Source organism: Botrytis deweyae (genome assembly GCF_014898535.1).
Source record: "Botrytis deweyae strain B1 chromosome Unknown BDEW_039, whole genome shotgun sequence".
NCBI classification, from domain to species: domain Eukaryota; kingdom Fungi; phylum Ascomycota; class Leotiomycetes; order Helotiales; family Sclerotiniaceae; genus Botrytis; species Botrytis deweyae.
The window spans coordinates 184,274-196,924 of NW_024066246.1; the positions used below are offsets into that span (position 1 = coordinate 184,274).

The 12,651-nt window shown below is 26.3% G+C and overlaps 1 protein-coding gene across 1 annotated transcript; it reads right to left on the reverse strand.

Moving 5' to 3' along the window:
* Nucleotides 1–9,659: 9,659 nt before the first annotated feature.
* EAE98_010706 (uncharacterized protein) lies at nt 9,660–11,955 on the reverse strand (the record flags this gene model as incomplete). The annotated part of the gene is made up of 5 exons (XM_038958327.1): nt 9,660–10,109; nt 10,165–10,711; nt 10,765–11,078; nt 11,425–11,692; nt 11,897–11,955. 5 exons carry the CDS (start codon nt 11,953–11,955, stop codon nt 9,660–9,662), a joined length of 1,638 nt encoding a protein of 545 aa, XP_038805333.1.
* Nucleotides 11,956–12,651: the final 696 nt, after the last annotated feature.

The following is a 12,651-nucleotide window of genomic DNA, read 5'->3' on the forward strand; positions in this document are numbered from 1 at the left end:
TTATATTAGTATATGATTGATTATTCATCGAGATGATAGTCGAATCGATTCAAATAGATAAATAATAATAAAAAACATTATAAACTTGAAATAATAAGTAGTCTATTACTATAGTAGTCCTAGATTCAGGAAGACTAAGGATTTTAATTAAGCGGGGAGATAATCTATATACGTTATTATTATATTAGTTCTTATATATAGCGCTAGCTAGCTAGTAAAGATTAGGTCGTTTGAATAGATGAATATTCGAGTTATTTCTCATCTCATTTCTTTCTATTCCTTTTTAAGCGAATTTTATCTTGATTTAAAGCTTAGTATAAAACTACTCTCCTAATAAAAGATAATATAAAATCGACATCTTAATTATTAATTATTAAGGAAATTATATATTATTATTATCTATCTAGATATCTAGTGTCAGGGTACAGGTAAAGACTTATATTGTACCATAAGAGTGGAAGAGCTATGGAAGGGTAAGGCCCTCTTATAGGAAGTAGAACACACTAATAGTATATACCTGAGGTATAAAGGCAATATAATTAATGTTGTAATAATATTCTTTTCTTAGGGTTTATTTGTTTTAAATAAGCTAAAATACAATTTAACTAATTTTACTAACTTTCAATAAAATTGTAATAAGAAATTAATCTATAAAACTAATTTACTATTATATTTAAATTAAATGGATAACAAATTTGATTAAATAAGAATCTAAAATCTCTCAGAATAATATTAGAAAACTCTAATTTCTGTTATAAAGTTGAAATGAACTCTTTTAAGGCCTATAATTGGTTAATAATCTTTCTTTAGTTTATTCTATTTTTGTTTTGGGATTATATTTGATATAGAATTATTTGAGGTAATAGATCTTTTGAATTCTATTTATATAAAAGGATTCGATTTATTTGGATTTATTAGATAAAATATAATAATCGTTTTCTTTTGGCTTTTAAAATTCTTAACTAGTTGTTACAATAGTAAATAGTGTTTTTATTTAATTTGATAATAAAATCTGTTTTTATTATAATAATCAAACAATTTATCGAATTCTTATTATTCGGTTTTTTTATTTATATCATTATTCTTTTTTAGGATTCAATTTTGATTATAATGAAATTCTACTTTATTAATTATAATTTAATTAATTAATCTAATTAAATTATAAAGTGATTTAAATAATAAATTATAGAATATTAAAAAAATCTTGAAAATAATAAATAATTGGAATAGATAGATGTATTTATAAACTTTTAGAATCTTATAGAGCCTAATTTATTTATTATTATTCTTTTTTATAAATTGATTAATCTTTATATTCTTAATACTAATCTATATTATATCCCTCTTTTTATATAAAAAGATATTAATATATATTTTGTTTATATAATCTTTATATTTCTGAATAATTTAAGTAGTTAAAACTTTCAGTTTTGTTAAAATAATATCGAACCAATCTATAATCTCATTGATTTTCAGGAATTTGTATTTTTGTTAATATAAAAGGTTTGATAAAATAGATAAAAAGAATTCGATTCCGAATTACAAATAGAAATTATAATTAGTAAAAAATAAGGATATATTAATAATTTTTGAGATAATATTATTGAATATAAACTTTACTAATAATAATCAATTATACTAATTATTCTAATAAAAATTTATAAAAGCTTATAAATATTGTTTTATTATAATATTGAATTTCTTTATTTAATTATTTAACTCAAAATAGAATAAGAAAAATCATTTTAAAATGATTAATAAATATTCGGAAAGATATATCTAAAATACTAATACAAACTGTAAACCTTTATTAGATACAATATTATTAAATATATTATATAAACAATAAACTTTTTTAATAAAATAATCAATAAATTCTTCTATAAATAATTTTATTATCAATATAAAATAATATATTTTTGTTAAATAATAAATAATAGTAATTATATAATTATTTTTGTAATTATAATATTTGCAGATTAGTAATAATATAATATAGTCAATAAAGATATTAGATCAAAATCAAAATGGAATTAGTAAAGATTCGAGAAATCCGGAAATTGTAAAACAAAAAGATTTTATACGAAAATATAATTAATAGACTTATATATAAGCTTTAATCTCTCTTATTATATTAGGTCATCAATATATATAAGAAATGAAATTGATAGTTTTAACACAGTCTGGGTATCCGGCAAATCTGGTTGAATATATTCGATAAATAATTTATATATAGAGTTTAATAAATAAGGGAATAAATAATTGATCCCGATAGAATATTTATTTATTGATTAATCTGCAATCTTAAAAAGCTATTCAAAGATTTTTTCTGATTACTAGTAATTAATAACGAGTAATAGGATTTTGAAGTATTTTATATATATTAGTAATTAATATAAATAAATTATATACTTTATTAATGAAATCATTAATTAGCTTTTCAATATTAGGGATAATAATATTTATAAAAGCTATAATAAGATCTATAATATTATTTATTTATTTAATAAGATCCCTATATAATTATATTAAATATTTATTTTGAAAATATTATTTATAAACAATTCTTAATTTAATTATTATTGAAGTTGGTATATACAGAATAGTTTTTTATCTTTCAATTAAAAATATTAAAACAAATTATTTTATAATCTAATCGATTTATAATATAAAAATTGAATCCTAAAAGGAATTCTACTTATTTTGCTTATTTCTAGTTTAATATTTTTATTGATATAAAGTATTCCAAATTTTTATAATTAATAATAATCTTGAATAGTTTCTGAATTCTATATAACTCAAATCTCTATTCCTTTAAAGACTTAATAATTATTAGTAATTTCTTATTATAAATTTTATAATTATATTTAACTATATTATATTTTAATAAAAAATAAGCAATTAATTATAATCAGCTCTTATTATTATATTGAAAGATAACTCCTTTCATAATTTAATTAGAAATATCTATCTCAATAACTATACAATAATAATAATTGAATAGAATAAGAATTGAAGCAAAAGCAAATACCTACTTCAAATTATTAAAAACGATTTTATAATCAATAGTTTATTATTATATAAACTTCTTTTTCAATAAATAATTAAATAATTCTATAATCTTAAAAAAGTTGTAAATAAAATATTAATAAAAGTTAGCAAATTCAAAAAAACATTAAAAATCTTTTAATTTTATTAATAACTTTTAATTAAGAATTATTTTAATTTTATTTAAATCTATTTCGATTTTATTAGATATAATAATCAATTTGAAATATTTAGTTTATATAATTTCGAATTTGTATTTCTTAATATCAATTTGTAAATCAATATCAATCAATCTCTATATAATCTTATAAATCTATTTTCAATAATCTATAATATTAATAGAGTAAATCAAAATATTATTCAGATATACAGTACAATTTTTATTCAAAAAATCAAAAAGAATATAATTAATATAATTTTGAAATGAAATAGAAATATTATAAAAACCAAAAGATATTATTAGAAATTCGAAAAAATTAAAGTAAATTATAAAAACTATTTTTTACTTATATTTTTTTACAATCCTTAATTTATTAAATATAATAATAATATTTAATTTAATATAGATTTTTGTATAATATAAAGTATTAAAAGTCTTTTTGATTAATAGTAAAAAATATTAATTCTTGATAATAATATTATTTAATTTATAATAATCTTAATAAATATAAATACCTTTATTAGACTTTACAATTAATAAAAATAAAATAGTTAATCTAAAATAGAATTTGTAAATAAACTCTTTATTCAAGTTATTATCGAATTATTTACATATAACCTAAAGTTTAACTAAGAATATTGAATATTCTTTATTATATAATAATTCCTTACCTAATATAAATTCGATTTTGTAATTTTAGAAGTATCTAAAGAGAAATTTATTAATAAATAAAAATAGAAACCCTATATATAGATCATACAGCTAAAATAATAATCTACTTTGAATATTAGCTGTAAATGATATTAAATAATCGGTTTTTTTTATAAATTTCTCAATATTGCTTTTTGTAATATTATAATATAGCTAAATAAAGTTATTTATTAGCATTTGATACAACTCGTAAGTAATATCCAACTCATTCTAAATTAATTTTATAATATATATATCCTGATCTTTACAAAACTAAGTAAAACTAGTAACAATAAGATATCTAATATTATCCAATTCTTATTGAATATTATACTTTTCACTAGGCTTTTCCAAAAATATTGAAGTCAATAAAATATTCCTTAAAATAAATTCGGGTATTTTTGATTCAAGCATTTCTGAAATTTCGATAATAGATTCGAGGATTATAAATTAATCTTAAAATAATAATAAAATGATTTCAAAGCTTTTATTAATAATCCCTTTTACAAAAACTAGTTTTAAAATAAGTTTTTATAAAAAAGGTTTAAAGATATTGAATATAATTTTACTATTTTTTGATAAAGTTACTTTTTGATTATTTACTATATCAGGAATAGAGATTATCTTTAGAATAAGTTTTTATAAAGAAGATTTAAGGATATTCGATATAACTTTATCACTTTTTGATAAAATTACCTTTTAGTTATTTTCTATATCGGGAATAGTAGTTATTATAATATTAATAGAACAGCAATATCTTAAGTAATATATAAATATAAATTTGAGTGTTATTATTGATTAATTAATAGTAGAATTATAATATTGAAGCTATAGGAGATCGAGGATTATAAAGTTTACAATTAATAAAGTAATAATATAAAATAAATCTATCTCTTTATAATTATTAATTTATATATTCAGAAATATATACTAAAAAAGAATATTAGAAAGTTTATTATCAATTAGAAATAGATAACGAGTATAAGGGAGAGGATATATAAATATTTAAAGCTTGAAAATGATTTTCTTATTAATAAAGCTATAACCTGCAGCTCTATTATCTATAAGGCTAACAAATAGAATAATCATATTAAACACAAGGAAGATTTCTATCAAGATTTTAAGAGATTTGTTATTTATTGATTTAAGATATAAAGGATCCTTAAACATAACAGATCTTTTAATTTGCAAAAATAAATTTTCTATAAAAAATTTCAATTCATAATTGTAAACTAAAATCAATCTTTTAATATATTTAACTAAAAAATTGAACTATTACTTTTTTTTAAATAAACAGAATCCTTGATATAACCTTCTAAATCAAATATTTAAATAAAACTAAAAGGGATTGGGAAAATATAGTGTAATAATATAACTAAGGAATAGTTAGTAAATGGAAATAAACTTTGATATAAAGGAATAGTAGTATTGTAATAAAATCCTAGATTCTTGTATTAATTAATTATAGGGAAACAATTAGTATAAGGAATATATCTTATATTAATATTAATATTATACTTTATATTATTAATTCATTTTTTCTTATAATTGTTTTTAATATAACCTGGTTTTTTATAATAAAGGCAAAAATCGAATTCGATATATTATTCCCAAATATAACAAATTAGAAAGTATTAATCTAATCAAGCAGTATTTAATTATATAGAATTACTAAAGAAATTAGATATAAAAGGAAATACAGTAATAACCAATTTTCTATTATAGAGTTTTGATTAATTACAATTGAAATTAATATCTTAATTTTTTTATTGATTATCGAAATGATTATAATTGAAGTTGATATCTTAATTTTTTTATTGATTATCGAAATAAACTTTTTCCTCTAAATTGTTATAGATGTTTTACTATCAAACTATTTATACCTCAATATTAACAACAAAGAATTTATTTGAATAATTAATAAATATATTAATCAATTTTTGTAAAACCTTAAGCTTAAGATCTATAACCTACTGTTTAATAGTTTTTTTATATTTAATAGTAAGCTGTTTAAATTTGATAATGAAATTATCAAACAAAATCTTCTTTATTTTACATTTATTATAATCTATAAAAGTTTTATAAGAAAAATCAAGAGTTTAATATTATTTGTTTAATTCACTCCAGATACTTACAATAATATATTATCTGAAAAACTAAAGATTGGAATTATACAGATTATTAGTAATTGTATCGAAATGTATTTGATTATTTATATAAACAGAATTAGAAAATAGATTGATAAGAAATATAATTTTCTGAAATTCCGATTTGTTTTTATAATTTGTAATTAAATAATAATTAATAGTATTACAAAATGTAGTATATTAGTCTTAATGCTTTATAATATTCTGTTTATTATTATTAAACTTTTTAGAAATAATAAGGTATTTGTAGTGGTATGAAGTTTATAGGTTATTTCGAATAGTGATTTTTAATATATTAATTGTATTATTTAATTTGTTGATTTTAGTTTAGGTATTGATAATTTGGATTTGAAGTGTGTTTGTGTATAATTTAATCGATTTGAATATAGTTTAGGTGGTTATAAAATGTATAGTGTTTGAATTGTTAAATAAATCTGTAAATAAGAAAATATCGGTTTTAACAAAATTGAGGATATAGTTTAAGAATAGGAATTGAAGGGATAAATCAAGTACAAATGTTTAATCAGTTATAATTGCAATTAAGGTTTAGAATGGTGGTAATTAGGGTATATAGTGGGGTGGCAATAAATCCGATCGATTTAATTAAATCGGAACTTTAATGGATTTGGAATAAAAATGAAGTTAGAATAGCTTTTAAAGAGATAATACAAATTGTCAGGGTATAGGTAAAAACTTATATTGTATTATAAGGGTAAAAGAGCTATAGAAGGGTAAGGCCTTCTTATAGAAAGTAAAGTATGCTAATAATATATGCCTAAAGTATGAAGGCAACGTAGTTGGCGCCGTGATATCTAGTTAAGATTAAAACCTTAAATAATAATATAAAACTTCTATCGATATTATACTCCCTTTATTTTCTATTAATTTCTTCTTAGCTAATTAATAAATAGATAATAAAATTATGAAATTGCTATTTATTATATCATATTAAATTACATCTAATTTAACCTAACCTATAAATTCTAATTTAATCTCTAATTTAATTCCTGATTTTATTTGATTTCATTTAATTTCATTTAATTTTATTTAATTTTATTTAATTTTGTTTAATTTTATTTGATTTTATTTGATTTTATTTGATTTTATTTGATTTTATTTGATTTTATTTGATTTTATTTGATTTTATTTGATTTCATTTAATTTCATTTGATTTTCATTTCATTTTCATTTCATTTTTTTTTCTTTTTCATTTCTTTTTCATTTCTTTTTCATTTCTTTTTCATTTCTTTTTCATTTCTTTCTCATTTCATTCTCATTTCATTCTCATTTCATTCTCATTTCATTCTCATTTCATTCTCATTTCATTCTCATTTCATTCTCATTTCATTCTCATTTCATTCTCATTTCATTTCATTTCATTTTCATCCCATCCTATACTCATTTCAAATCTAAAAATTAAAATTCAAACTACCTACCTACCTAACAATTACACCTCCTTCTAAATTCTAATTCTCATATCCTTTTACTCTTATATTTTACTCCATCAATACCTTTACTAATAACTTATCTCCCTCCTACATCACCTACCTCAATATTCCTCTCCTTTTTCCTCGCCTTTTTCCTCGCCTATCTCCTCGGCTATCTCCTCGGCTATCTCCTATCTCCTTTTATCTCTCTACCATTTCATCCTCTGTACTTTCAAACTCAACCCCTAACCTATAATCTCCATCTCAATCTCCCCTACTCAAAACTACAAACTCTATTATCAATTACACTTAGTATTTATACTCGATTTTATAACGTATATTCAAAATATGACTTTTTTTAATCTAATCACCTTTCTACTAAATCCAATATGAAAATAATTCAATTATTTCTAATTTCATAAATATAACTTCAAATTGAAAAAGCTTTATATCATAATATAGATCTCGATTAATAGAATTAATAAATAAATTATAAATAATTTCGATTCAAAATTTATTAAATTAAAAATAATTAAATGAAATAATTTTTTGAAGATTCAAAAGCCTAAAAACTATATCAAAATAATCATTTCATTCAACTATCTTCAATTTACTAAATTTTGAATTAAAACTATTTAAATTTTATTTCTTAATTCTATTAATTAAGATCTATGTTATAATATCAATGTTTTTCAATTTGAAGTTATATTAATTGAATTGAATTTTCCAATTTGAAAAGATTAATTAAATAATATTAGAAAAGGTACTTTCTTTTAATATATATTATAAAATCGAGTATATAGTCAGTATTTATTTTCATTAAAATATTATTAGAAACTAATTCGTTCCTCCTATATTTTAATCTCATTCTATAATTTAATTTTTATACTCTATCTCTTTCTTATATTTCTTATATTCTTTTTTTCTATTTTTCTATTTTTCTATTTTTCTATTTTTCTATTTTTCTATTTTTCTATTTTCTATTTTTCTATTTTTCTATTTTTCTATTTTTCTATTTTTCTATTTTTCTATTTTTCTATTTTTCTATTTTTCTATTTTTCTATTTTTCTATTTTTCTATTTTTATAGTTTTCCCCTTCCCTCCCCCTTTTAATCTTCTACATCTCTCTCTTACCCCTCTCTCAATGATCATCCACTCAATAAACCATCCCTCCCCTCTATCCACCCTCCCCTCCTCTTCCCCTCCTCTCCTCTTCCCCTCCTCTTCCTTTCTTCTTTCCCTTCTCTTCCCCTTCTTTTCCCTTTCTCTTCCTCTTTTCTTCTCTTCCTTTTCCTCTTTTTTTTTCTCCTCTTTCCTTTTTGTATGGACAAGGGAATTCACTCAAGGGAATTCACTTCAAGGGAATTCACTCAAGGGAATTCACTTCAAGGAAATGACTTTAATACAATAGTAATTGTATTAAAGGTATTTAGGTGAAAGTAAAGAAAACTAGTTCTTTTAATAGTGTCTATATAAGGCCTACTATTTCCCTTATTAGCTAGCTCCTTAGATTGAATACAAATAGATATTTAGGGGTCTACACATAGTGGGAACCACGTCTTCCGTATCTCTCTCAAACCAACACTTTTTCTTTCCCTCCTCTTCCCCTCCTCTTCCCCTCCTCTTCCCTCCTCTTCCCCTCCTCTTCCCCTCCTCTTTCCCTCCTCTTCCCCTCCTCTTCCCCTCCTCTTCCCCTTCTTCCCCTCCTCTTCCCCTCCTCTTCCCCTTCTTCTCCCCTCCTCTTCCCCTCCTCTTCCCACCCAACTCCCCAACCCCCCAAATCTCAAAAAATCACTAATTATCATCTCCCTGAAAGAAAAAAAAGTAAATAGATAAATAAATAAATAAATAGAAAAAAGACATCCTACAGAGAAACATCACCATACATGAAAAATATGACGTGATAAATAGAAAATCTTCGTTTTAAAATCTACCAGACAGCCAAGCGAGACAAGTCTCGAATATACATATACATACATATAGACATGTATATGTACAATTCAACTTTGACCTCTGCCCTGCTTGAAAACTCGAACTAATGTACGATGATATAACACTTCGCTTCACCACATCTATCATATCAAATCCACTGAAATCTTCATCACATTTCATTATCCCCTCATCCCCTCATCCCCCAAAACCTTTCACAAAGTCCCTCCCAAAACCCCACAGTCCATCTTAACTAATCTATCCAGCATGTTCAACAATCTCACTCTTAACCTTCCCGTTCTCCACCCAAGTCCTCAACTGTTCAGGCAGAGGTACCTCCTTGTAATCTCCTTCACCATCTGCACTTTCCAAATCTGGGAGTAGGACATTAACACTACTACATTTACTCGTGAAGACCTCCGTGTTCAAACTCTCCTTTCCCAAGTAAATTTGAGCACCATCAACTTGATCCATCATAATAGTTGGCAACGTGCCTAATACTTGAAGTGCAAAGTTTGGTGCTTTGATAACATCAATCGATGAGACGAGACTATCAATTACCAAGGCAAGACGAGGGGAGTTATCAATAGAAATTGCGTTTGCTTTTCCTTTGATGATAATGGTAGTTTTTGAGCAGCGAGAAATGAGGATTGAATGTGAAATAGACGCTTCAATTGTGATTGGCTCAGATTCATTTTCGTAGTTTTCCTTTTCCGGAATGTTAGTACATAACTACTCCCAATCAAACAAAATAGTAACTCACAATAAACCACTTGTTACCCTCCAATTTTTTCACAGGAGGCTTCTTAGTTCTCATACTCTCTGGCTTAGGTTTTTTACCAGGAGCAGGGCTCTTTCCTCGGTTCGAACTAATACTGGATTGACTATCACTTCTAGTAGGAACTGTAGCACCTGCTCTCAAAGAAGGGTTTTTATGTGTCATTTGATCAGCATTCACTTTGCGCAATCCTTTTGTGACATCTGCTCCTTTATTCAACTCGGAGAAAACGGCTCCAAGTCCAGCACTTGAATCTGCTTGTTTTGGTGCTGGCTTTGATGGAATGTCATCGAAAACTGGTGGTGGAGGAGGAGGAGGTGGTGGTGGTGGTGCGGCTCCTCCGGCAGTTGCAGCCTTTGGATGAGGAGCTGGAGGGGCTGGTGCCTTTTGATCAACATCCTTAATCGCAACTTCCAAATCTTCACCCTTTGGATTCCATGGAATACCATTTGGAAAGTTATCCTTAGCATATTCGCTAAGATCTTTAAAGATTTGATAAAATGCTTGAATCCATTCGACTTGTTTTGGGTCTCTGTAAGTAGAAATTAATGACCATCTCCAATTATCAAATTAAAAATGACCTACTTCTCCTTGAATTCCTTCAATACTCTATTCCCGTAGTATTGAGCAGATCCCAATGATTCATCAACATGCTTGTATGGTTTGTTATCCATTGTAACCCAAGCAAGTACACCAATACTTTCAGAAACTGCACTGAGATGATTGAAAAATGGCGATGCGCGATTTGACTTTCGGATATCATCAACAGCAGTAAATGAATCCTGGAGAGGTTTGATGAGCTTCTGGAATGGTTCATCTTGCATGCCAGGTTTCTTTGACTTTGTAGTAATCAAAATATATCTTCGTTGTCCGACATATGCCTTCAATACACTAGACGCCTTTGATAAATAAGTTAGCCTCCATTTCCTATCACTTAATTAAATGACGCTCCGCTGGCTCTCCGAGGGCCGCTGCCGCGGAGGCAGACTATTTGCATGGAAAATCGTCGAGCGCAGCGAGATATGGGGGTTTGGGGGCCTGCCCCCATAATGACACTTTCCATCAATCAACCACTCAACCAATTGATGTAGAGATTCCCCCATACTTCCCCACTCACCCCTGCCTCTGCCGTGAGAATAGAATATTCGAACATGAGATGCCCCTCTCTCACTCCATCTTATGCCATGCGTGCATTTGACCACCCCCGCCGTGCCACGAAGAAAACAATGAGACCCTTGAACCTACCTGTTGCGCAACAACCCCTCCAATTTCATCACTCAAGTTAACATATTTCTTAACCGCCCCCTGAATAAAATTGTCGAATTCCGAGACTACTCCTGGGATTGGATCCTCGATGATCTTTTTGATGTCTGGTGTTTGGATTGTTGGTGGCGGAGCTGTACCATTCGTTTTCGCAGCTTCGACCGGAGGAGAAATTAGAGGGATGGAAGACGAAGGAGGTGGAATGGTAGAGGAAGCTATATCTTCAAGACGAGAGGTTGCGGCTTCGAGTCTGGAGATTATGAAGGTTAGCTCGGTGCTGGTTATGCGAGGATCGATTGATGACATGTTGGTTTAGTTTCCAGAAAAGAATTGGGATGTGTGTGTAAATAAATGTATGTAATGGAGATTCTGGAGGTAGATGGAAGTGGAGTTGTGTTGTAGTATTGAGTTGTGATTGTGATATTGAAAGGACAGAAATATGAAGCACAATTACCGTTTTATGAGCGTAGTCAAATTATGCATATTATTTACAGCTTCAGGTTGTTGAGACATATTGAAGTGCAGGAATTGTTCCAAATTCTTGTTGAAGAAGGAATGATCGATCGAATAGGAGGTTGTTTGAGAGAATGGAGCTGTCTGATTCTCGATGTTTCGTGGTGCTAATGCAAGGGGAAGGAGGGAAAAGGTTGCTAATTACGCATATAAATACTGTAATACTGTAATATTGTAAAATTGTAATATAGGATGGTAATTAGTAGGTAAATTAAAGAAGCTGTTAATTCACCAGATTGGTATGGAGCGACGAGAAAGAGAAGGAGCCCTTATACAATGAAGCAGACAAGGCGAGAGGGAGTGAGAGGAAGAAGAGGAGGAGGAATGGTATGGATGCAAGAGAGAGAGTATTGATGTGATGTGATGTGAATGATGTTCTTCATTTGTTAATTCATCTACCTAATAAATCCACGCAAGCACTTTTACACCCACTCACAGTTCAAGCTTCACTCCCTCCCCTCCTTCATTTAGATGCCTTACCCTTACCCGTTTTTCCGACTTCTTCACGTGCTGGTGTCCTCAGGAGACTAATTACATAATCCAGAAATCATCCAAGCATAGGTAGGTAGGTAATCTGATATATACAATGATACAAGGCTGCATACAAGGCTGCCGCTAACCCGTTTTGTGCCGTGTGACACCTGGCTAACATTTGATGGGCGAGTGGTGAGGGGCTGCTGTCACTTCATTTGACAT